This window comes from Mustela erminea, chromosome 5 (genome assembly GCF_009829155.1).
Source record: "Mustela erminea isolate mMusErm1 chromosome 5, mMusErm1.Pri, whole genome shotgun sequence".
NCBI classification, from domain to species: Eukaryota; Metazoa; Chordata; class Mammalia; order Carnivora; family Mustelidae; genus Mustela; species Mustela erminea.
Window position 1 is genome coordinate 82,030,059 of NC_045618.1, and position 27,582 is coordinate 82,057,640.

The 27,582-nt window shown below is 37.5% G+C and overlaps 1 protein-coding gene and 1 non-coding gene across 8 annotated transcripts in view; both read right to left on the bottom strand.

The window, feature by feature from the left end:
• The window catches only part of HECTD1 (HECT domain E3 ubiquitin protein ligase 1), a 96,244-nt gene that overhangs the window by 54,337 nt on the left and 14,325 nt on the right, over positions 1-27,582 (bottom strand). For all 7 annotated transcript variants that reach the window (XM_032341470.1, XM_032341469.1, XM_032341467.1 and 4 more), the window contains exons 3-10: positions 16,352-16,586; positions 8,167-8,394; positions 7,090-7,371; positions 6,716-6,986; positions 5,913-5,989; positions 5,729-5,827; positions 3,157-3,271; positions 1,926-2,100 (exon numbers count right to left, since the gene is read on the bottom strand). In XM_032341470.1, the coding sequence (XP_032197361.1) occupies positions 1,926-2,100; positions 3,157-3,271; positions 5,729-5,827; positions 5,913-5,989; positions 6,716-6,986; positions 7,090-7,371; positions 8,167-8,394; positions 16,352-16,586 (1,482 nt within the window). The remainder of the gene's footprint in view (positions 1-1,925; positions 2,101-3,156; positions 3,272-5,728; positions 5,828-5,912; positions 5,990-6,715; positions 6,987-7,089; positions 7,372-8,166; positions 8,395-16,351; positions 16,587-27,582) is intronic.
• LOC116592057 lies at positions 13,233-13,369 on the bottom strand. The gene has a single exon (XR_004286286.1). It is a non-coding gene; the product is annotated as a U4 spliceosomal RNA (small nuclear RNA).

Below are 27,582 nucleotides of genomic sequence, written 5' to 3' on the forward strand. Positions count from 1 at the left end.
ACAAAATTAACTGTGACAAATATCCTCACAGGTATGTAATGACCCTTCCTCAACTGTGGAGTATGGCTTATTAGCACTGGCCACAGAGGCCTTCAAAGGCCTCCTCTCTACCTTTTTAACATTGTTCTCTGAGATATCCAAATATATCCCATTAATCCAAACACACTCCATTAATATTAAAATAATTACAACTGCTAACAAAACACACTCACTCAATTATGCTCTAAATATCTACTAAGGACCTACTGAATATCAAGCCCTGTTCTATGCCTCTTTATCTTTGCAAGAATATAGCTGTACACAGGCCAGCTCTCAAGGAGTTCACTTTGGAGGGGAGACAGACAATAAAACAAACAAAAGTCAAAGAAGAGCAAGATTTCAGACACTGAAAGCCCTGTAAAGACATTAAAACATCATAATTTATGTGAAAGGTATCCCAGGGGTAATTTAAATTAGATGAACAAAAACATCAGTGGATGGAACATCTGAACTGAGACCTAAACAATATGAAGCAACAAACCACCCAAAAGACCCAAGGATAAGAAAAGTTTCCAATAAAGGTAAGTACAAAAGCCCTAAGTTAAGAATGTATTTGGAGTGTTTCAAAAATAGAAAAAAGGCTAGCTTATTGTACGTGTAATGGGCTAGGGGTTAGATAGTACTAAATGAGGTCAGGGAAGTGGGTGGGGGCTTATGTAAGACTTTGTACGCCCAAGTGTTTTAAGGGCACCTGGGTGGCTCAGTCAGTTAAGCTCAGTCAGTTATACTCTTGATTTGGACTCAGGGTTGTGAGATCAAGGCCCTTGTCCAGGCTCTGAGCTCAGCGAGAAGTCTGCTTGAGATTCTCTCCCTCCCTCTCTTCCCTCATCCCCCAGTGCCCTCAAGCTCTCACTCTCTCTTCAAAAAAAAAAAAAAAGAGGTTTTAGTTAAAGCCAGATGGAAGCTACTGGAGGTTTAAATCAGAAGGTGATGTAATTATGATTTTTAAAATAAATTAGACGAGGGGGTGCCTGGGTGGTTCAGTGGATTAAGCCTCTGCCTTTGGCTTGGGTCATGGTCCCAGGTTCCTGGGATGGAGTCCCCCATCAGGCTCTCTGCTTCACAGGGAGCCTGCTTCCCCCCTCTCTCTGCCAGTCTCTCTGCCTACTTGTGATCTCTCTCTGTGTCAAATAAATAAATAAAATCTTTAAAATAAAATAAAATAGACTAGTATGTAGGAACATATTATAAAAGAGCAAGAGAGAAAAGAAAAGACTAATTAAGAGGAAACTGCAGTAGTCAAATTACAAACTACGAACCAGAGTATTAGCAACAGTTGAACAGAAAAGACACATTATACAAGGAGAGCCACCAGGATTTTTAACAGGTTGGACTGACTCATGCCTCCGTGCCTTTGCACATAAAGTTGCCTAGTGATCCTTCCAATCTGTCTGCCTACAAAATCCCCTAGTATCCTTTAAACCCCAATTTAAATCTCACTTCTGCATAAAATTTTCTCCAACTCTGCACCCCAGTTAACTGTTAAATTATCTATATTCCCAGAGAACTCTGATGGTATGTCTAGTCTTATCACTTACTACTCTCATTACTCACATCTTCCTCAGTACCTGCAACAAAGGGTACTGTAAGCAAAAGCCAAGTCCCATTTCTTTGGGTAAATTTCCAAAGACCATCTCACATTGCCTCTACCAAAAAGGTCTCCATAAAGCTCAATAAATGTTTGCTGTACTTACCAAAATTTCTCTAAAGTTGATACTCAGGGAGCTACAAAAACTGTTAGGAATCTAGCCTTTTTGATTTTCAAAATTCCTTAAGTCAGATAATCAGGAGAAAAGATTTAACTTGAACTCTCCAATCAAATCTCCAATCTAAATTTTATTCTTAACCACACCTTTTCAATAAACACAGATACTACAAATAACTACCTTATTGAAGGCAGCATAGTTTGCTGAAATGTCTGTGCGAACACTGGCAATAACCTTTTCAAGTATATAGGTGCCATTTCTGGATCTCCTTTTGGTTCATTACATTCTTCTTCATCTTTGTTTGTGTCTTTCTTTTTCTTATCATCTCCTTTATTAACTGGACACATCCAATCACCTGCAGACAAACATTGTTCAATAAAATAAATTTTTGGAAAATTTTTCTTTCAATGAAAAAAACATTAGGATGTACGGAATTTCAAACTATAATTATCCCTGGGGCACCGGGGTGGCTCAGTCAGTTGGGCATTTAACTCTTGATTTTGGCTTGGGTTATGATCTCAGGGTCATAGGATAGAGCCCTGCATCAGGCCCCACACTCAGCAGGGAGTTTGCTTGATATTCTCTCTCACTCTCTCCCTCTCCCTTGCCCCTCCCACTGTTTGTGTGTGCTCTCCCTCTCTCTCAAACAAATACTTAAGAGAAAAAAAAGTATCCCTAATTAAAAATAATTAAACTGAAATTAAGATACTATATCTATCAAAGGCATTTGTAAAAATAATACTGTTCCAATTCATTTCAGTGCATGTGCTGCCTGAAGCAAGCACAAGAATACTAAAGAATGTTAGTTCCACCAATGAGCTGAATCACAACTTAGGGAAATAATTTTGGAAATTCCACTTGATTCTAAGAATTATTTCACAAAGTTTTCAGATTCATCTACTCTGTGAAAACTTAAAAATTTGGTCAAATTACTTCATCTATATAACACCTAACTGTTCTTTATGACATTCCCATGCCCCTTAAACTTTTTGTTTTTGGAATGCCTAGGTGTGTCAGTCGGTTAAGTGTCTGCCTTCAGCTCAGGTCATGATCCTGGGTTCCTGGGCTCCAGCCCCACGCTGGGCTCCTTGCTCAGCAGGGAGCCTGCTTCTCCCTCTGCCTGCTGCTCCCCCTGCTTGTGTGTGCTCTTTCTCTCTCTGACAAACAGATAAGTAAAACCTTAAAAAAAAACTTTTGGTTTTGTCATTCTGAAATTATGCACCCAGTCTCAAAGAACACTGAGCAGTACTGTTAAAAGTTTATAATATGTTAAAGTATGTGCATATAATTACTTGACTTAATAGCAACAGTTCATTTATATAATGTTAATACATACATAAGAAACTCTATCTATAAAAGTGAGGCTGAAAAATAACAGCAGATGGTATAAAGGAAAGACTGTACCACTTACCTGGAGATTGAAGAATAGCTACTACTTCACTATGGCCCCTTTCCCGTGCTTTATCTAAAGGAGTTTTCCCATCTTCATCTCTCAGATCTGGGTTTGCACCATGCCGTAACAGAGTCTAGAAAAGAAAAACATTTCATTTGAATATAAGAATTAACAATTCATTTCAAAATCCAACTCTGTAATCCTCAAACTGTACCCACAGATTTCGGACTCAATATTAATTGAGCAGACACCAATTGAACGCACTATTTTGCAGATATCACCTCAAAAATGGTCTCTCTAGATCTTGAAAAAGTTACAGATTAATTTCACTTGGTTGTTTATTAATAATTCAAAATAAGTACATTCATATGTGAACCTATAATCTTTTTCTTCAAACTCCTCCTCCCAAGTTCCTTAACAGAGAGGTAATAGTGTACATTTGTGACATGGTAATCATCTTCCTCATTTCCTATATACTGCCAATTACCATGTTCAATCAATTCTCCTAGAATGTACTACAAAACTTATATCTAAAATACTAAGTCACATTATTTATCAATTTTCAACGGACAATGGACCCTCTCCCCAACAGACTGCTAAGGTCTTTTGAACAGAGAACACATCTCATATTTTTCTAACCAACTGAGCTAACCGGCTGCCTTTCATGTTTTTCTCATCAGCCTCAGAGCTCCAGTTTTTCTTACTTTGTTATGATGTAACAGATATAGCTGATATATAAATGAATACATACACACATCTGGAAAGTACACAGTACTGGCTAAAAAAGCCAACTGCAGAATCATAATACTTTAGCATTTTATCAAATCTAGGATGCCACAGATTATTAGATGTATCATTAATTACCACAAAGAAAGAAAGAAAAAGCCAGTTAAATTCTGTAATATACTTTCTCATTGCTTCAAATTTTTTTTAACCTTAATGAAAGAATTTTTTTAGACTTAGATTTTTTTCTCACACATTACACGGATAAAAATAGATAAGAAACTATAAATGAACTATAAGGTATTCTGTAACTTCACATACTAAGCACAATTCTTCATAATTAATTAATTTTTATTCAAAATCAATAATATTTGTATTTCTACAAACAACGCTATCATCTGTGCCATAAAGAACATTAAAGATGCAGCATTTCTGAGTGCTTCTCTATTGGACAGGATTTTTTATTCCTGTTGCATGAACAGGTAATGATAACTATGCAGCAATTTCTATCTAATCAACAGCAATTATACATTTTCCTATTTAAGAGATGTTAAAATGTGTATGGAGGGGGATGGGGGAAAGTGGAGGTGTATCTTTGAATCAATTAAAACAGAAGAATCTATGAAGATTAAATGATAAGACATGTTAAATACCTAAGATACTGGCTAGCACAGAGTTTCTGTGCTCAGTGAGTCATACCTATCATTATTAGTAATAGCACCTATTGCTCACTGTAGGGTGACATATAATCAAGTTGAGTTAGGATAAAATACAATTCATTTGGCTTCTTCTCTCCCACCCAACCACTCACAACTGTAAAACAGTATAGGTCAAAAGAAAATGGGTCAATAAAACTTTTATCATCCTGAGAAGCATCATTCTCTTTAAAACCAAACCAACTGAAATTAACAGAATTTGACCTTGAGAACACCCTTACCAAGTTAGAAAACTAAGCTGTTAACCCAAATTTTCATATACTGTAAAGAAGACAATAACAGAAGCTACCATGTAGCATCTACGATATGCTGACTACTATACTATGTGTTTTTGCGTATTTTTTCCTAATTAAACAATAATCATGCGACACACAGTATATACATTTAATCGAAAAAAATCCAAGTCAAACTGAAGAAATTTGCCTAAGGCCACAAAACCATCTTGCTTCTAACAAGCCGAAGCTTGAATCCAAGTGTGCCTGACTTAGTGGCAGACTACCATAACACTGCCAAATTACTTCACATTATGAAGATTCCAGAGACCTAGATTATCCACACATTTGGTTCAACCCTTATAATTTGACTTCTCTAGACCTTCTCAATTTCTAACTATAAAAAGAATTCCCCAATGTCCTCTCCTAATCTGAGAGTCAAAGATACTATGATTCTTCAGCAAATAAATTATTTGCTTTAATGATAAATAAAAACACAAATATGTACAAAATTATTTGGTGCCAAGAGTAAGAAATTGAAAAAATTAAAGTGTTTAGCAACAGGTGAATAAATCTGCAGTATATCCACACAGGGCAAGTATACAGATGTAAAAATGTTACCCAAATACCAATAGGAAGAGATCTTCAATATACACTATTAAATGAAAAACTAAAGTATACATCAGTATATGTAACGTTACATTTTATATTAGAAAAGGAAGGAATAAGTATATATATTTCTTTTCGCTTATATCTATGTTAAGAAACACTAAAAAAAGATAAACTAGACACGCTTACCTATAGTGAGCAATGGGGAATGGAGTGAATGGAGATGGCACGGAAGCATGACTTACAGAATAAAAGCTTTTATATCATTCTAATTCTGGAACCATGTTAATGTTAAATATTAAATTAATAATTTAAAAACCTGGATTTTACCTTTGCTACTTGAGGTCTTCCAAAACATGCAGCATAATGTAATGATGATGACCTTTGACCCCTATTAACATCAGCACCTCTTTCACAAAGAAATTCTACCTGTAAAATTATGAAGAATCATAAAGTTGCCTTATTAATAGTTCTATCTTTGATTTAAAACACTAGCTTTTATTTATCAGCTTACCATTTCCTGAGTTCCAAAAGCAGAGGCCCAGTTTAATAGAGTCTGACCCACATCATCCATAAAATTTACTTCAAAGGCTGGAAGTTTGAAGGAGAAAAATAAATTTTTAAAAATCCAACAAAATAATACTGAACTTTTCTACAGTGGAAACCATTTAAAGATTGTTATTAACAATCACTAAATACAGAGTCAATTTTAAACATTTAGGTCAACTCTACAGTAGTAAATCATACATCAACAAATTCTGCTAAGAAAAGATATTCTAAAATTTTTAAACCACTGAGGATTCACAAGGCTTTAAGCCTTAAATATAAACATAAAAGAAGAAGGAAAAAAAACTATACAATTCAACAAGGTACTAGTTTTCTTAATTCATTTCATTTACTCAGGTTTTATCATGCAACGGGCTGATAATTATAGGTATGGGGAGGGGAGAGGATATAGAAAAGGCTGGCCATTATATTATCTGGCACAGCCGCTAAAAATACTGTCTAAAATCTACAAACTAGGGCGCCTGGGTGGCTCAGTGGGTTAAGCCGCTGCCTTCGGCTTGGGTCATGATCTCAGGGTCCTGGAATCGAGTCCCGCATCGGGCTCTCTGCTCAGCGGGGAGCCTGCTTCCTCCTCTCTCTCTGCCTGCCTCTCTGCCTACTTGTGATCTCTCTCTGTCAAATAAATAAATAAAATCTTTAAAAAAAAATAAAAATAAAAAAGTAAAATAAATAAAATCTACAAATTAGAAATTGCCTATATAATTCCTATCTCACAGTTTTCTTTTTATATTTTAAAAAATATTTTCCGACCTCCTGTGTCAATTGCATCTATAAGTGCATCAGTATCTTTACTCCGAATACAGTCTATAAGCTGCCGATGTGAGCGCTCCCCAGAGCTATCCAATCTCCGAAGTCCTGGGATTCTGCCTGTAGATCCAGCACTAGACTTTGGCAAAGCTTTTCGTCCTTCAAATAATAGCACCAAGAGAAGGTCGACCAAACGCATGGTATCAAGCACACATCTTTCATCACCCTGCAAAGCACTTTCAATTGAATCAGGAAGCTCCGACCTCAGGAGATCCTAGAAAGGCAATGGGAGAAACGTTTTAAGTTTAATAGATTTGCATTACACAAAAAGACTTTTATTGAAAGATTAAAAATCAAAGATTCAAAAACACTCTTACGTGTGTGACTACTGGAGAGCCTCTGCAAAGTGTTGAGAGCAGACTTACAATTGTTGACACCTGGTTACTCAATTTGGAATCCGCAGCTGTGGAAGGCGCTCCTGCAGTGCTGCGACCTGGTTTACAAGCAGAGGATGGCCCTGACACAGTACCACCAGCAGCAGCCATGCGTGATAACAGCTCCTCAGTTAAGCCATGCTTGGCTAACGGAGCTGGATCAACACCACGACGGGTAAATCGGTCAGCTAGTGATGCAAAACACCGCAGAGCTCCATCTGAAACCTGATGATATCAAGAATATGCCCGTGGATAAAATTCACCCAAAAAGGACTAGGGTCTGGTACTGTTAATTTCATTCCTGAGATTGTAAGAAAGGCAGCTGTAGCAAAGATATAAGCATATCACCCATCTAGATTTTAATCCTGGCTCCACATTCTGCTAACTCTATGACCTAAGGATATTACTTAACTGCTCAAGGCCTCAGTTCCCTTAGATATAAAGTTGGGATAATAGTACCTATAATTCACAGTCCAAGCTTAAATAAGATGATAAATGTAAAGAAACTAGATGGACAGTAAAAGTGCAGTAAATGTTAACTATTATTATGAACAATTCTGCCCAAAAAATCTACAAATATCAACCAAAAATAATTAACAGGACAGTAAAAAGGCATTTAAAAGTCAAGTTTTATTTTCCAAAGTATGTTCATTTGAAAAAAAAATTACACATAAAAGACCTTAAATACTGTGTTATTTTACACTAATGAAAATTACCTTTTTAAGTCAACAAAATTGTGCTGAATCAACAAACCACTGAATATAATGCAGCTTTAAAAATTATGTATTCCTAAAATGTTTAAATTTTAAAAATAAATGTAGCACTTTCATAATTTAAAACGTTTCACTGCCAAAACAAAAAAGATGACCATATAGAAATATGAAATGAGAAAAGAAGAAAATGGAATTACCTCTAATTCACCAAGTGAAAAGTTCAAATAACAGCGTTATCAAAGTTATAAATAAGGGACACTATAAAATCACTTCTAGAATACAAAGTATATAATGGCAATTTATTTACCTGATGATCTTCGTGTTTTAATAAACTAGACAGAGATTCCACACAAATTTCTAGAGAAGAATCTTGAGGTTCCATTTTGCCACAGAGTCTTGATACCACGGCCATGGCAGAGTGCAAGGTATCTTTATGAACCAAGTGTCCACTGTCACGAATGAAGGTAAGCACACAATTCAAACCACCAGCTTCAAAGACTGCTCCTGACTCACGAGTACATATCAGTTCTAATACCTAAAACAGTACATAAAAATTAACAAAAGAATACAGTAAGTCCAATTTTAATTTTAATTTCTAACATCACAGAAAATACAGTGTGTCCTCCAAATTTATCAGTAACCACATTTTAAAAAGTAAATCACAACAAAATTAGAGTATTATATTTAACTTAGCCCAATACATGTAATGCATCATTTTAAAGTTATCAATCTTAAAAATTTATGTATTTTACATTCTTTAATGTATTTTTTTTAAAGGTTTTTTTTTTCTTTCATTGTTTTTTTTAGGGACACCTGGGTGGCTTAGCAGGTTAAGTACCTGCCTTCAGGGGCGCCTGGGTGGCTCAGTGGGTTAAAGCCTCTGCCTTCGGCTCAGGTCATGATCCCAGGGTCCTGGGATCGAGCCCCGCATCGGGCTCTCTGCTCCATCGGGCTCTCTGCTCCGCAGGGAGCCTGCTTCCTCCCCTCTCTCTCTGCCTGCCTCTCTGCCTGCTTGTGATCTCTGTCTGTCAAATAAATAAATAAAATCTTAAAAAAAAAAAAAAAAAAAAGTACCTGCCTTCAGCTCAAGTCATGATCCTAAGGTCCTGGGATCAAGTCCCTCAGGCTCCTTACTCAGTGAGAAGACTGCTTCTCCCTCTCCCCACTACTCTCTCTACTTGTGCTCAACTCCCTCTGATTAAAAAAAAAAAAAAAAATATTTTAGGGATGCCTGGATGGCTCAGTCAGTTAAGCGTCTGCCTTCAGTTCTGGGATCGAGTCCCACATTGAGTTCCTTGCTCAGTGGGAAGCCTCCTTCTCCCTCTCTGCCTGTTGCTCCCCCACTTAGACGCTATGTCTCTGACAAATAAATAAAAAATAATTTAAATTATTATTATTTTTTTTAAAGATTTTTATTTTTTTTTATTTGACAGACAGAGACCACAAGTAGGCAGAAAGGCAGGCAGAGAGAGAGGAGGAAGAAGGCTCCCTGCCGAGCAGAGAGCCGGACGCGGGGCTCGATCCCAGGACCCTGGGATCATGACCTGAGCCGAAGGCAGAGGCTTTAACCCACTGAGCCACCCAGGCGCCCCAAAAATTATTTAAATTATTTTCAAGAGAGTATAAACAGGGAGAGGAGCAGAAGGGGAGGGAGAGGAGAGAGAGAATCCTAAACGGATTGATCCCATGACCATGAACTCATGACCTGAGTCAAACTTGAGTCCAAACTACTTGAATTCAACAAACTGAGCCATCTAGGAACCCCATAAACTTTCAGGTATCCCAAGTATATTTTACACTTATTTTACTTTCGGGTACCACATTTGAAATGTCCTAAATGGCTACCGTATCAAACAGTGTAGGTTTAGATGGTGAAGCCTGCATGGGAAGTTAAGCAATTAAAATAACTTCGTGAAAGATTACAAAAGTTCTACATGTTAAATGAATAAATAAATAAATACTTGCTATTGCATTACTCATAATCCTCACACTCTCTGAATTTCAAAACATGAAAAATTAACTCTCAGGGGCACCTGGGTTCTAGGATCAAGTCTGCATCAGGCTTCCTCCTCCACAGGAAGCCTGCCTCTTCCTCTCCCTCTGCCTGCCCTCTTCCTTGTGAGCGTGCACACATGCACACGCGCACGTGCACTCTCTCTCTCTCTGTCAAATAAATAAATAAAAATTCTTAAGAAATTAACTTTCATTTTCCAAATTATGTTGATGTTTAAGGAGTTCAGGTAAAACTAAAGAGTTCACAGAGTCCACAGATCTTATAGGCACTATCAGAAAATTTAGACTTTATTCTTAAAGCTCGAAAAAAAAATTAAAGAAAAATGTTGTTTTTAATTAACATATAATGTATTATTTGTTTCAGGGATACAGGTCTGTGATTCATCAGTCTTACACAATTCATAGCACTCACTATACCACATACCTACCCACTGCAATGTCCATCACCCAGTTACTCCATCCTTCCCACCTCCCTCCCCTCCAGAAACCCTCAGTTTGTTTCCTGAGATTAAGAATCTCTTATAGGGACGCCTATAAGCCAACTGGGTGGCTCAGTTGGTTAAGCGGCTGCCTTCAGCTCAGGTCATGATCCCAGCATTCTGGGATTGAGTCCCACATCAGGCTCCTTGCTCGGCAGGGAGCCTGCTTCTCCCTCTGCCTCTGCCTACCATTCTGCCTGCCTGTGCTCGTGCTCTCTCTCTCTCCCTCTAACAAATAAATAAATAAAAATCTTTAATAAAAAAAATTAAATTAAATAAATTAAAAAATAATTAAAAAAAAAAAAAAAGAATCTCTTTTGGTCTCCCTGTCTGGTTTCATCTTGTTTCATTTTCCCCTTTCCTTCCCTTATGATCCTCTGTCTTGTTTCTCAAATTCCTTATATCAATTGAGGTCATATAATTGTCTTTCTCTAATGGACTAATTTCATATAGCATAATACCCTCTAGTTCCATCCACATTGCTGCAAAAGGCAAGATTTTTTTGATGGCTGCATAATATTCCACCATATATATATGCCACATCTTCTTTATCCATTCATCTGTTGATGGACATCTAGGCTCTTTCCATAGTTTGGCTACTGTGGACATTACTGCTATAAACTTTGGGGTGCACGTGCCCCTATGGATCACTACATTTCTATCTTTGGGGTAAATACCCAGCAGTGCAATTGCTGGATCATAGGGTAGCTCTATTTTCAACTTTTTGAGGAACCTCCATACTGTTTTCCAGAGTGGCTACACCAGCTTGCATTCCCACCAACAGTGCAACCTCAACAACATCTGTTGTTTTCTCACTTGTTAATTTTAGCTATTCTGCCTGGTGTGAGGTGGTATCTCACTGTGATTTTGATTTGTATTTCCCTGACGCCGAGTGATGCTGAGCACTTTCTTGTGTGCCTCTTGGCCATCTCAATGTCTTCTTTGCAGAAATGTCTGTTCATGTTTTCTACCCATTTCTTGACTGGATCACTTGTTTTTCAGGTGTTGGATTTCGGTACAATGGCAGTAGCAGATTTTCTCTAAAGAAGGGATTTAAGGTAGCATTCTCGTTGAAAAGATGGGATGTTTCAGTGATTAAGGGTACCTTACACAAGACTGCAACTCTCAACTGTTCATATTAAAGACCGATAAGGTTGATGTGGACTATAGGGAAACAGAGATTTTAGAAACTAGCCTTTTATCTGGTATGTCACTTGCAAATATTTTCTCCTATTCTTCTGGTTGTCTTTTAGTTTTGCTGACTATTTCCTTTTCTGTGCAAAAGCTTTTTATTTTGATGAAGTCCAAATAGTTCATTTTTGCCCTTGTTCCCCTTGCCTTTGGTGACATTTCTAGGAAGTTGCTGCAACTGAGGTCAGAGGTTGCTATGTTTTCCTAAAGGATTTGGATGGATTCCTGTCTCATGCTGAGTTTGTTCATCCACTGTGAGTCTATTTCTGTGTGTGGTGTAAGATAATGGTCCAGTTTCATTCTTCTGTATGTGGCTATCCAATTGTCCCAACATGGTTTGTTGAAAAAAAAAACACAAAACTGTCTTTTTTCCATTGGACATTCTTTCCTGCTTTGTTGAAGATTAATTAGCCAAAGATCTGAGGGTCCATTTCTGGGCTCTCTATTCTGGTCCATTGATCTATGAGTTGGTTTTGTGCCAGTACCATACTGTCTTGATGATTACAGTTTTGTAATAGAGCTTGAAGTCCAGAATTGTGATGCCTCCAGCATTGCTTTTCTTTTTCAACATTCCTCTGGCTATTCGGGGTCTTTTCTGGTTCCATACAAATTTCAGGATAATTTGTTCCATTTCTTTGAAGAAAAAAAAACTGATGGTATTTTGATGGGCATTGCATTAAATGGGTAGATTGTTTTAGGTAGCCCAGACATTTTCACAGTATTTGTTCTTCCAATCCATAAGCATGGAATGTTTTCCTATTTCGTGTCTTCCTCAATTTCTTTCATGAGTATTCTATAGTATTCTATAGTTTTCTGAGTACAAATTCTTTGCTTCTTTGGTTCGACATTCCTAGATATCTTATGGTTTTGGGTGCAACTGTAAATGGGACCGACTCTTTAATTCCTCTTTCTTCTGTCTTGTTGTTGGGGTATAGAAATGTGACTGACTTCTGTGCACTGATTTTATACTCTGACACTGTCAGTATTCAGTAAAATTCCTATATGAGTTCTAGTAGTTTTGGAGTAGAGTCTTGGGTTTTCCACATAAAGTATCATATCATCTGCAAAGGATGGGGCTTTGACTTCTTTGCCTATCTGGATGACTTTTATTTTTTATTTTTATTTTTTGTCTGATTGCTGAGGCTAGGACTTCTAGTACTATGTTGAATAGCAGTGGTGATAATGGATATTCCTGCTGTATTCCCGACCTTAGGGGAAAAGCTATCTGTTTTTCCCCAATGAGAATGATATTCACTGTGTTTCTCATAGATGGCTTTTATCATATCTATCCCTACACTGTGAATAATTTTGATCAAAAAAGGATGCTAAACTTTGTCAAATGCTTTTTCTGCATCTACTGAGAGTATCATATGGTTTTTGTTCTTTTTTTATTAATGTAGTGTATCACACTGATTGATTTTTGGTGTTGAACCAACCTTGCAGCCCAGGAATAAATCCCACTCGGTCACGGTGAATAATCCTTTTAATGTACTGTTGGATACTACTGGCTAATATTTTGGTGAGAATTTTTGCATCCATGTTCATCAGGCATATCAGTCTGTAATTCTCCTTTTCGATGGGGTCTTTGCCTGGTTTTGGGATCAAGGTAATGCTGGCCTCATAAAATGAGTTTGGAAGTTTTCCTTCCATTTCTATTTTTTGGAACAGTTTCAAGAGAATAGTAGTAAGTCATCTTTAAATGTCTCCCAGAATTCCCCTAGGAAGCGAACTGGCTCTGGGTTCTTTTTTGTTGGGAGATTTTTCAATTAGCAATAATCATGCCTCGGATAAACCTCATCGGCTACGATACTGCCGCTGCACAAAGGTGTTGGGAGATTTTTGATGACTGCTTCAACCTTGCTGGTTATGGGTCTGTTCAGGTTTTCTATTTCTTTCTGGTTCAGTTTTAGTAGTTTGTATATCTCTAGAAATACATTCATTTCTTCCAGATTATCTAATTTGCTGGCAAATAGCTGCTTATAATATGTTCTTATCATTGTTTCTATTTCTTAGGGGTTGGTTGTGATCTCTCCTCTTTCATTCATGATTTTATTAATTTGGGTCCTTTCTCTCTCTCTCTTTTTTTTTTTTTTGTAAGTCTGGACAGCGGTTTATCAATCTCATTAATTCTTTCAAAGAACCATCTCCTAGTTTTGTTGATCTGTTCTACCATTCTTTTGGTTTCTATTTTATTGATTTCTGCTCTGATCTTTATTATTTCTCTTCTCTGCTGGGTTTAGGTTTTATTTGCTGTTCCTTCTCCAGCTCCTTTAGGTATAGGTTTAGGTTGGGTATTTGAGACCTTTTTTATTTCTTGAGAAAGGCTTGTATTACTATATACTTTCCTCTTAGGACCACCTTTGCTGCATCCCAAAGATTTTGAACAGTTGTGTTTCATTTTCATTTCTTTCCATGAATTTTTTTAATTCTTTAATTTCCTGGTTGACCCATTCATTCTTTAGGACACTCTTTAGCCTCCATGTATTTAAGTTCTTTTCAACTTTCCTCTTTCAACTGAGTTCTAATTTCAAAGCACTGTGGTCTGAAAATATACAGGGAATGATCCCAATTTTTGGTACCAGCTAAGACCAGAAAAACGTTTTAAGCAGAAAAATAATATGATCAGAATTCCAGTTAATCACTGGGAATGGGCCATAGGGAGAATATAGAGGGAAATGCAAAAAAAAATTCAAGCATTAATAACAGAGACAAACAAAAGGAAATAAACTAAAAATACTTCACCATTTATTACATGTGTGGAGTGGAAAAAAGGAAAGAAGGAAAAAATGGAAAAAATGGAAAAAAGGAAAGAAAGGATAAAGCACAAGTTTCTGCCTACAATGGGTAAATTCAATGACAATTATTAAAATAACTACCTGTAGTAAAAGATCATGAATTAAAACAGCTGCTAGAGCTGTCCAACAAGCCTTTGAATATGGAGTTTAGAACTCAAGAGAGAGGTCAGGCTAGAGATAAGGACATGAGGGCCATATACAAATGAATGGTATTGATGTTGACACATGGGATTATCTAGGCAAAGTTGTAGTTTTAAGAAGGTTAAAAAAAAAAGAACCTTGGAAAATACTACCATTTAAGAATAAATTAATAACAATAATCTGCAAAGGAAACAGAAAAAGGGAGAGCAGGGTGTAAAAGACAAGACAGAGTTTGAAATAATATGAGTTGATGAATAAACAATGGAGTAAAATCGCAGTCCTGTAAGAAACATGAAGTAATATGATCAAGAGAATAAGACAGAGAGGAACTTAGGTGGCTCAGTTGCTGGGTGTCCAATTCTTGATTTCAGCTCAAATCATGAGCTCAGGGTTATGAGATCAAGCCCTGAGTCAGGCTCTACACTCAGTGTGGAGTCTGCTTGAGATTCCATCTCTCCTTCTTCCCCTGCCCCTGCTCACACACTCATGTTCTCTAAAATTAATGAGTTAAATTTTAAAAAGACAGAGAGAATAAGGGGGAAAAGCTCTAAACAGGAAAATAGATACCACTTCATCTGAGTCTAGAGACAAAAATAAATCTACAGACACAGAGGCAGAAAATCAAGACATTAACACCTATAACAGCAGTTCTCGAAGTGTCGAGAAGACATCTTCAAAGATCCATGAGGTTAAAACTTTTTTCATAATACCAATACCATGACAGTAATTATCTTTTTCATTCTCATTCTCTCAGGAGTGTAAGGTGGGATTTTTTAAAAGCTATATGTGATATAGCAATAGACTGAATGCACAAGCAGACATGAGGACAGACCTGACTTCTTTTATTAAGTCAGACATTATTAAAGAGACATACAAAAATGCTTAACAATGCTACTGTTCTCATTAATTTTCTATTTGTTCTGGAAGTAATTTTTCATTAAAAATGTATGTTAACACATAATGAGTCTGTTATTTTCAGATAAATATATGTTCTAAATTTCTCAGTTTTAATATCTAATATGGTAAAGATAAATAAATATAACCTACATAAGGCTCTTTGAGGGCCCCTCAATAAGACTTGTAAAGGGATCCTGAGACAGAATGTTTGAAAACTGCAGGAAGAATCTTAACAAGAATGAAACCGGAATCATAAACAAAAAAAAATATGTAAAGTCTAAATGTGCTCATCAAGTAGTTCTATTAAACTACTGACCCAGCACTGGTGCTTTCAAAGTCACATAAAGTTCATAAATTAGTCCCACCAGGAATAACACAAAATAGCTACTCTAAAGGAAGTACAAAAAAATAGTTAAATCCATGGGCCGTCAAACCAGACTTCCTAATTTCAAACTCCTCATCTTCGAATTCTGGCTCTGTCATAAACTACTTCTATCACCACCAACCAAGTTACTTAACCTCAATATGCTTGAATTTTTTTCAAATAAAAAACAGAAATGCTGATATTAGCAACACCTAGTTCATATAAAGTTGTCATGAAGACTAAGTGAGTTAAGACATGTAAAGTGTTTAGTATAATGCCTGACTGTAATAATCAGCATTAGTTGTCATGGCTGTTGTCATACAAAATCATTTTGGCTAAGAACAGGGATAACCAATCTCAAAAGCTACTGGAAACCCAGGAGCCAGCATAGGAGAGCATTACCAGTGACCTACAATTTTCCTTTGAAGATAAGATTTCTTTTCCCAAGCTGTACGGGATCCTCTTGGATGCAACAAGGACTACAACGTCCATTGCTGTCAACCACTCTCAATAAAGTAAGAATAATGAAAGAATTTTCTTTCATTAGCAAAATCTATTTTTTATTTTCCAGTCATCTTCAAATGGGCTAGTAAATACATAATTAAGACTTACCTTTACACACTGTTCAGCTAAGTCTCTGCTAGTCCTGTTATTAAGCTCAACCACAACTAAACGATTACAAAGTGCTTTTATAGCTCCATCAACCCCAACAATCCTTCGGGTGCATTCTGCAGATACATCCAGATAGTATGTGATGGCGCGGGCTGTCACCTCTAACACATTGTCTGGAGCACTTTCATCAAGAAAAATTTTGCAGAGGGCTGGTAAGAAAGTGCGAGGAGGACATCTGTAGTGAAAGAAATCATATTATACCTAGGATTACTAAATTCTTCACATCAAAATAATAACAAAATCATAAACAAAAACTGTAACATAATACAGCACATTCAACACTGTGTCTTCATGCGTATTAGGTAGTATTTCTCACATTGCTTTTGTTTCCAGGAAAATACTCACACGCTAATCTCATCACTGCTGAAAATATCAAGTTAGCAACAGTTTTAAGGTAGTAGCATTAACTTGAAACCATGTTTAAAAAAAAAATCCCTATTCAATACACAGCTCAAACATCAACTGCTCTGTAAAACCTTTCCTAACCTCACCAAATCACTAAGTGGTACTTTCACGTTCCTAAAAACTTCATACAAACAGTGCCTACACTACTTAATCTATCACTTTATTTCCTTATTTATCCTAAAAGGTCCTGTAGGCCAGGGACATTATTTAATTAATGTTTTATTAGAACAAGTGCTGATCTGGGGTTTAACAGATAAGGATAACACATACAGCAACTTTTTAACCTTTGTGATCCTGTTTCCTCAGTGATAAACCAAAAATAACATCTAAAATATACCAACTTTATATGGATGATATGAAAATTAAGTAAAATTATATATATTGAACACTTAGGCCTGTATGCTGGCACCACACTGAACTAATTAGCTCTCCTTCCCTACTATGAATAGTCTAATGCCTGCTATATAGTCAAAAGCAGAATTTGTGAGGTACCAATAATACCCTCTAATATTTTATCAACACTTTAAATATGAAAGATTATGATCTACATTTAGAAGAAATCTCAGTTATATGACATTAAATACATTATTCTAACTTCTCTGCACAAACTAAGCTTTAAATGAGCTACTAATAATATAAAAGGCAGTCCTCTAAATATTACTAGTGGAATTATTTTTCCTTCAAATTTTAGTGTGTATCTTTAGTAGCTTTTAAAAAATATCTGTGTTGGGCACCTGTGTGGCTCAGTCGGTTAAGTGTCTGCCTTCTCTCTCTCCCTCTAACCCTCCCCCAACACTTAAACACACTCTCCCACATAAATAAATATATCTTAAAAAAAAAAAAGCCACCATTATAATATAAACAGGTAATACCTTAAAACTGTCTCTTCAGTTGTAGATCAGGGATTTTTTCCCCTTATCTTTTAAGATTTTATTTATTTATTTATTTGAGAGAAAGAGCGAGAGCACACAAGCAGAGGAAGAGGCAGGGAGAGGGAGAAACAAGCAGCAAGAGAGGAAGCAAGCTTCCTGCTGAGCTTGGAGCCTGACCCAGTGCTCAACCCCAGGACATGAGCCAAAGACAAACACTTAACTAACTGAGCCACCCAGGTGCTCTCAAAGAATTTCCTTCTTTCTTTTCTTTCTTCTTCCTCTTCTTTTCTTTTCTTTTTTTTTTTTTTTTAAGATTTTACTTATTTATTTGACAGAGAGAGAGAGCGCACAAGCAGGGGGTGCAGCAGGAAGAGGGATAGGGAGAAGCAGACTCCTCACTGAGCAGGGAGCCTGATACAGGACCCTGGATCCTGGGATCATGACCTGAGCTGAGAACAGATGCTTAACTGACTAAGGCACCCAGGCATCCCAACAGAGAATTTCTTAGTATCATTTTCAAAGAAACCATATGCTGACAGATAATCAAATCAGTCTTTGAATTCAAACCAGAGTTTTATGGTTATTCAATAGCACTTGCTTACCTTCTTTGAGCAAGGTCCTCAAAAGTTCCTTGCTTCCCCCCGCCCCCCAGGCTACCACTACAACCATAACTTTCCTAAGGTCTGAATCCATGTCAACAGGGGGTAACTAAGAAATAAGATTTACACAATCAAGAAAAATGATGTCACTATAAATTTGTTATCACCAACCTTAAATGAACACAATGTCCAATAATTCTGCTACATTTCTTCCGCAATCTACAATGAGTATTTCACCATTCCTTTAATTTTTTCTAGGCTTTGTGACTCCCTTGGTTTTCCATCCAGTCTTGGTCCTGAACTCCCTGGCTTTTCTCTCTCTATTTGGTCTCTTCTATTCTCTTTGTTAGTACCTCATGGATCTAAATCTCATCCATATATCAATGAAAAGTCCCAAAATGTTACCTCCAACCCAGACCAACTCACTCACAATCACTATCTCCACTTAGAATTATCACAAGCAACTTAGAAAGAGCATATTAAGGACCTCCTTAAGAGGCCTGCACATAAACCAACTCATTACCCATTCCCAGTTATGCTCCTCTTGGGTGGTTTTAGAGCACTCAGTAAAATCCATCTATCAAAAGCATCCATCAAGCTAAATTATATTTTCCCATTTACCTGTCTCGTCCATGAAAACATGAGCTACTAGAGAGCATGTCTGTGCCTTAACTGTTTTCCTACAACAGATCCAGACTTGTTATCTACTGGACACTCAAATATTTGATGAATACATGAAATACATATATGTATACATGTATACATATATACATGAATGTATATATACATACAGGAATATAGTGAAAATAATTCCTGTCTCAAGAAATTTAGTTTAGGGGTGCCTGGGTGGTTAAAGCCTCTGCCTTCGGCTTGGGTCATGATCCCAGGGTGCTGGGATCGAGCCCCACATCGGGCTCTCTGCTCAGCAGGGAGTCTGCTTCCTCCTCTGTCTCTCTGCCTGCCTCTCTGCCTACTTGTAATCTCTGCCTGTCAAATAAATAAATAAAATCTTTAAAAAAAAAATTTAGTTTAACAGGGAAAATGATAATATAATCAAACAAAATATAAATGTGTATAATAAAAACCTAAAAGAAATAGGTCCAGGGGCGCCTGGGTGATTCTGTGGGTTAAAGCCTTTGCCTTCAGCTCAGGTCGTGGTCTGAGGGTCCTGGGATTGAGCCCCGCATTGGGCTCTCTGCTCAGCGGGGGGAGCCTACTTCCCTCTCTCTCTGCCTGCCTCTCTGCCTACTTGTGATCTCTGTCAAATAAATAAATAAAAATCTTTAAAAAAAGAAGAGTAGGTCCATAAAAAGTTCTAAGAGGGAAAATTCAATTTAGGGGATTTGGGGAAAGGAAGTCCTCATAAAAAAGGAAGACATCTGAGTAAAGTCAAGACATTCTTTGCTTTGGAGAGTGATTGCAAAGATCTGAGATAATGGATCTAAAATGTGTAGTACAGGGCTCAGGACATAAAAAAATGCTTGATAAACCACATGACAGAAGTTGGCTGAGCAGACAAGCCCTTATATTCCAAGTAAGGAGAAAAGCATGTACAAAGGACAGAGAATTGAAGAATTACATGATGTTGCAGATTTTATTTTCCAACAATATCCACATCATCTCCCATTCCACATACATACTTTTTAAGATTACCTATTTATTTTAGGTGGGAGGGACAGAGAGAGAGGGGGAGAAAGAATCCTCAAGTAGACTCCCCACTGAGCATAATACCCAACCTGGGGCTTGATCCAGGACCCTGAGGTCATTACCTGTGCTAAATTCAACAGTCATATACTAAACGAACTCAGCCACCCTGGCACTCCCCCCAGTACTCTTTTTATGTGACTCTGATACTCATTCCCATTGAGAGGGCCTATGTTCCCACTATTTGAATCTGAACAGCTTTATGAGTAAAGTAAAAGTGACAGATGGGTGACTTCTAAAGCTGAGCCAACAAAAGCTACTTAACTCTCTTCAGACTTTGTTTTTGCAACATAACCACTACACTATGAAGAAGCCCAAGCCATATCACAAGGCTAGTAGATGTTCCAATTAACAAACTGAGAAGTCCTAACTAAAAGCCAGTATCATGGGCATGTGAAAGACCAAGTCATCAGATGATTCTAGTGCAACATCATCAAGCTTTTGTTATAGAGAAGTAGGATCATACTATATATAAATAGGATCCTGTAATTTGCTTATTTCTTTGATTGATAATGCTATGACCACTCTCCGACTTTAAAATAAACAGGCCTAGCTCAATCTTTCTAATGTCAACATAACATCCAGTATAATGAAGAGCCATACATTATTCACCACTAGGGTAGTTTCCAGTTTTTTTACTATTTGAAATAGTGCCGTAGTGAATACTCCTGGAGGTGTATCTTTACACGCCTGTACCAGTACAGCTGACCACAGGGTCTAAACTGTGCAGACCCACTTATACATGGATTGTTGGGGTTTTTTGTTTTTGTTTTTTCATAAATACCACACAGTAACTGTTATTTCTATCAGTAAGGCTTCTGGTCAACAGGAAGATATAAGTAGTTAAGTTTCTGGGGGTCAAAGGTTATACACAGATTTCTGATTGCAAATTTAAATAAAAACTTGAGAGGCACCTAGGTAACTCAGTTGGTTAAGCACCCGACTCTTGATTTCAGCTCAGGAAATGATCTCAGGGCCATGAGCTCAAGGCCTCTTGTCAGGAGACGCTAGGTGTAGATCCTGCTTATGATTCTCTCTCTCCCTCTCCTCTGCCTCCCCAGCACACTCTATCTAAAAAAAAAAAATTAAAGGGGCGCCTGGGTGGCTCAATTGTTAAGCATCTGGCTCCGGCTCAGGTCGTTATCTCAGGGTCCTGGGATCGAGCCCCATGTCGGGCTCCTTGCTCAGCGGGAAGCTTGCTTCTCCCTCTCCAACTCCCCCTGCTTGTGTTCCCTCTCTGTGTCTCCCTCTGTCAAATAAATAAATAAAATCTTTAAAAAATAACAAAAGTAACATAAATGAATAAAATAAATAAAATTAAATAAGTAAATAAATAAAAAATAAAATAAGTCAAAAAAACAAAAGTATAATTCCACCACAAGCATTTTAGAGTACTTATTTCCCCACTGCTAAGCCATACAAAATGCTACTACCTTTAAATTTTTGCTAACCTGGGGGCCCCTGGGTGGCTCAGTGGGTTAAGCCTCTGCTTTCAGCTCAGGTCATAATCCCAGTGTCCTGGGATCAAGCCCCAAATCGGGCTTCCCACCCAGCGGGAAGCCTGCTTCTCCCTCTCCCACTCTCCCTCCTTGTGTTCTCTCTCTCACTGTGTCTCTCTCTGTGAAATACATAAATAAAATCTTAAAAAATAATAAAATAAATTTCTGCTAAACTGATAAACACTTATATTTAAACTGATAAACACTTAAACTGATAAAACACTTAAAATTTGGCTGGCCAGGATAGAATTAATAAACTTTTTTTAAACAAGATTTTATTGATTTGAAGGGAGAGAATGAGTATGTGAGAGAGCATGAGAGCGGGGAGAGTCCTGCTGGGCAGGAAGCCTGATGTGGGACTTGATACTGGGATTCCAGAATCATGACCTAAGCCAAAGGTAGTCGCTTAACCAACTGGGCCACCCAGGTGCCATAAACTTTAATTTAAAAAAAAAAAAAAAAAAGATTTTATTTATTTATTTGAGAGGGTGAGTGAGCATGAGCAGGGGGTTTGAAGAGGGTGGCGCAGAAGGTAAGAAAGAAGCAGGCTCCCAAGTGAGCAGGGAGCCTGAGTCGAGGCTAGATCCTAGGACCCTGGGATCATAGCCTGAGCCAAAGGCAGACACAACTGACTGAACCACCCAGGTGCCCCAATAAACTTAAAATTAGACACAGAATTATTCAAACTCCCACCAAGAAAATACAAAAGAACCTAAAGCTGCATGCATACACCCACAGACAACCACTTCAGGCTATAGAGAGTCTCTAATTAGAATCACAAAAAATTTACTACAAAATAAATTTAATCACTCATATCTCATTGCTGTATTTCTAATGCAGACCTTATTTCTATATGAATACATACTGGAGGCAGATATGAAACCATACTGGGCATATATTAACATCATTTTAAAATCTCCATTCCATTTTCTTTTTTTTAAGAGATATTTATTTATTTGACAGAGATTACAAGTAGGCAGAGAGGCAGACAGAGAGAGGGGAGGAAGCAGGCTCCCTGCTGAGCAGAGAGCCCGATGCGGGGCTCAATCCCAGGACCCTGAGATCATGACCTGAGCTGAAGGCAGAGGCTTAACCCACAGAGCCACCCAGGCGCCCCTCCATTCCATTTTCCCTTAAAAAAATAAAAATCACAATTTACTAACCTATTAATTCATACCTCCAAGGACTGAAAGCTTATAACATCATCTTCAATTACATTTTCCTACAATGAACTCTGAAGTTCAAAACAATCAAAAACTACAAGATCCTCTATCAAAAGTAATACCATTTTGAAAATGTTTATAAGAAGATAATTATATGCAAACACACTGGGTTAGACTTCAGAAAATAATTAAATATCATTTAAAACAGATTAAGGAAAGTTTGATTTCCTCATATATGAATTGTGAAGTCAAGAGTTCCAAAAAAGTTATCAGGCAAAAATGTATGTGGGGGAGAGCGGAGAGGGATAGGGTGGCTAGGTTATGGACATTGAGGAGGGTATGTGCTATGGTGAGTGCTGTAAGTTGTGTAAAACTGATGATTCACGGACCTGTACCCCTAAAGTAAATAATGTATTATATGTTAATTTTAAAAAGGTATATACAAAGATAGTCACAGTGACATAAATCATGTATCTAATAACAAGGGCATGATTAAGTATATGACACATCCATATGACAGATTATGCTGGTTTTACTGAGGTACTTACTAAAAAGATTATGATACAAATACTGTTTAATAAAAATATTAGGTAAAAGAAGAAAAATCATATCCATTAAGGTGTTCATCATGTTAAAATATTCAGAGAAAAAAAACAAAGGAAAAAGTTAAAATAGCTTAGTACTAGATAGTGCAATTACAGATAATTTCTCTAAAAACTTCTCTAAACTTTTCTGATTTGTACAAATTTCTCATTCTCTGCACTTCTCATTCTCTAAGCTTTTCTGATTTTTCTAAATCTCTAAAACAAGTGTATTTTACAATTCCCAGAAAATAAATTTAAAATTTGGGGCAAGTCAACTACATTAAGTTGTATTTCTATTTCTCCCAATTATAATCAAAAACCTTGGGAAAAAAAAAAAAAGCAACCATCTGAAGACTCTGAAAAGTAAAGAGCAGATGGACTAAGGAAGGAAGTCAAAACTTAAATAAGGACCCATGATAGAAGTAAGTTTCAGGGGCATTTTTCCTTTCCTCTTTTCTTTTCTGGTTTGACGCCTTGATGGGTCAGGTCTCAAACTATATAGCAGGAACACAGAACATAAACTCAGAGAGGATCAATAAAGAGGGTCTCTGTGAGCCAGAGAGCGTGGGGAGAAATTCCTGGGGCTTCCTACTCCCTACCTGGCCCCAAGGCTAACCTCAGAGTTAAGCCTCACACTAAATCCTGAGTGACACATGCACAGTGCAGTAGAGATGGCATGAGCATCTAAGGTGCTGGAGAGAACTGGGCACTAAGAAAAGGAGCCCCTATGGATAAAAGAGCATGAGAAGAATCCTGTTATCTTCCCTTTTTCTCTCACTACTTTCACCTTGGAAGCAGCCTAGTCAAGTCTAGTTTAGTGCCAGCATAAGGGTTAAGAGTGGAGGGGGAGATGATGGGAAGAAGCATAGCTATAACATCAAGAAAGTCCCAGTTTTCTAGCTAGAACACAAGTAGAAAGGGCTCCAGGTAGCCAAAAAATACAGGGGAAATCTCAGAAAAGAAAGAGCAGATAAAGGATCCCCAACACAAGTCCTAAGCTCACCTCCAAACTACACTATGAAGGAAAGAGCTGAAAAACACCAGCAAAGACTCTGACAACTGAACTATGATATAATCCACCACTCAAGCCCCAGATTACACTCTGAATGACAAATGTACATACAGAGTAGACCCAAACACCATAACAAAAGCTATGAAATCACTAACATTGGAACCACCACCCACAGAGGGCAAGTCAGAACTTGCAATCTAAATCAAATCAGAATGACTGCATGCCAACACAAAACAAAATCAACATTATCTCCAGAGGATTGTTATAAAACCCAGAGTCTAACAATATCCCAAATAGCTAAGATAAAATCCAAAATAATTTGAAACAGGGGTGCCTGGCTGACTCAGTCAGTAGAACATGTAACTCTTCAGTCTCAGGGTCATGAGTTCAATGCCCACATTGGGCATGGAGCCATAAAAAAACTTGAAACACAAAGAATCAGTACAATCTGACTTAACCAACTCAAGAAAAAGACAGCTGGGTGCCTGGGTAGCTCAGTTGGTTGAGCATCTATCTGACTCTTGATCTCAGCTCAGGTCCTGATCTCAGGGTCATAAGTTCCCGACTCATGTCAGGCTTCACACTACACATGGAGCCTACCTGGCAGCGATGGGGGGGAGGGGGGACTGTCAACAGATATAAGCCTGAGACAACTAGATATTAAAATTATCAGGGGTAGGGGTGCCTGAGTGGCTCAGTGGGTTAAGCCTCTGCCTTCGGCTTGGGTCGTGATTTCAGGGTCCTGGGATCGAGCCCCGCATTGGGCTCTCTGCTCAGCGGGGAGCCTGCTTCCTCCTCTCTCTCTACCTGCCTCTGCCTACATGTGATCTCTGTCAAATAAATAAATAAAATCTTTAAAAATAAAATGAAATAAAATAAAAAATTATCAGGGGTAAAAAAAAGAAAAAGAAACGAAAATTATCAAGGAGGATTATCAATTAGGTATTGTAACTATACCCCAAGAGGTAAATGTGAACATTCTTGAAATGACTGGAAACAGAACACATAAAAAAGAATCAAATGGAAGTTTCAGAAATAAAAAGTACAGGGGGGCCTGGGTGGCTCAGGTTAAGTATCTGCATACAGCTCAGGTCATGATCCCAGGATCCTGAGCTCAAACCCCACATCAGGCTCCCAGTTCAGCACAGAATCTACTTCTCCCTCTCCCTCCATCTTCCCCCCCTGCTTGTGCTATCTCAAATGAATAAATAAAATCTTAAAAAAAAAAAAAAAAAAAAAGATGGGGCACCTGGGTGGCTCAGTGGGTTAAGCCTCTGCCTTCAGCTCAGGTCATGATCCCAGGGTCCTGGGATCAAGCCCCACGTCGGGCTCTCCGCTCAACGGGGAGCCTGCTTCCCCTTCTCTCTCTCTCGGCCTGCCTCTCTGCCTGCTTGTGATCTCTCTCTCCGTCAAATAAATAAAATCTTAAAAAAAAAAAAAAAGAAAGAAAGAAAGAAAAAGTACAATTTGTGAGTGGGGGGAAAATTTCACTAGATGGGCTCAAAAGCCATAAAACATAGTCAGTGAAATTGAAAACAGGTAATAAAAATTATCCAATCTGAAAAACAGAGTGAAAAGACTGGGAGAAAAAGGGAAATAGTGACAGGCATCCAAGGGAACACATTAAAAAGTGTAACAGTTGTGCCACTGGAGCCCCAGAAGGAAAGGAGAAAACAAAATGTCTGTAGAAAACAGATTTGACAAAGAAATGTTCCAAATGGTGAAAGGCATACAATTCAAGAAGCTCAGCAAACTTCAATTAAGACAACCATGCACAGGCAAATCATAATCAAACAGCAAAACCCCGCAAAGGTAAATTTTTAAAAAAATCTTAAAAGCAGCAAAAGGAAAAGCAATGCAAAGAAACAAAGATCAAAATAAATGCAGACTTCTCATCAGAAACCATAAAGGCTGGAAACGATGGAATAATATCTTTAAAATGCTGAAAAGAACGGTCACCCCAAAATTTTATATCCAGCAAAAATATCTTCACAGCATAAATATAGAATAAAAACATTCTCAGATGAAAGAAAACTAAGAGATTAATCACCAATGAACTTCCCTAAAACAAATATTAAAGAGGGGCGCCTGGGTGGCTCAGTTGGTTAAATGTCCAATTCAACAAGATTTCTGCTCAGGTATTGATCTCAGGGTCCTGAGTTCAAGCCCCATGTTGAGTTCAACACAGGGTGTGGCTCCTACTTAAAAAAAAAAAAAGAAAAGAAAAGAAAGGGCACCTAGGCCACTGGGTGGCTCAGTTGGTTAAGTGTCTGCCTTTGGCTCAGGTTATGATCCCAGAATCCTGGGATCCAGCACCATATCAGGCTTCCTGCTCAGAGGGGAGACTGCTTTTCCCTCTGCCCCCCTACCCCAAGATCTCTTTCCCTCTCTGCTCCCTTTCAAATAAATATATAAAATCTTAAAAAAATAAAAGAAAAAGAAATGCTAGGGAAAGTTCTTCGAAGTTAAAGAAAATGATACCAGAGACATACAAGGAACTTCAGGAATGAAGGAAGAACAACAGAAATAACAAATAGGAAGATAAATATAACAGATTATTTTTCTCCTCTTAAACTGACTTTTGAAAGTGAAAATTTTAAGACTACATCTTGAGATTTTCAATGTATATAGACTTAAAACATACAAAAATTATAATATGAAGGATAAAGGGAAGGCTTCTTCACATTAAATGGTACAACACTAACTCTTAGTTAATTGCAATTCCCATAGCAACCATTAAAAAAAATATAAAGTGAACCAAAAACTAACAGGCAAGTTAAATTAAAATGTTACAAAATATTCAAGTAAGGAAAGGCAGGAAAGAAGAAACAGAAAAAGGAGAGAGAGTGAGCATAGGTGAGCGACAGAACAAAAAACAAGAAGTAAAATGTTAGACATATTTCCAAACACATCAAAAGTTACATTAAATATAAATGGTCTAAACTCACCAATTAAAAAAAGACTGGTTGGATTAAAGGAAGACAACCAGGCTGGATTAAAAAAAAACACAAGCTAACCATGTACTGTCTACGAGAAACCCACATTACATATAATAACATACATTGGTTAAAACTTAAAGGATGGAAAAGATCAAATAAGCACTATCAAAAGAAAACTAGAAGGGCACCAGGCTGGCTCATTTAGTGGAACATGGGACTCTTGATCTCAGGGTTGTGAATTTGAGCCCCATGTCGGGTACAGAGATTACTTAAACATAAAATCTTGGGGCACCTGGGTGGCTTACTCATTAAGTGTATGCCTTTGGCTCAGGTCATGATCCCAGGGTCCTAGGATCAAGCTCCCTGCTCAGAGGGGAGTCTACTTAGTCTACTT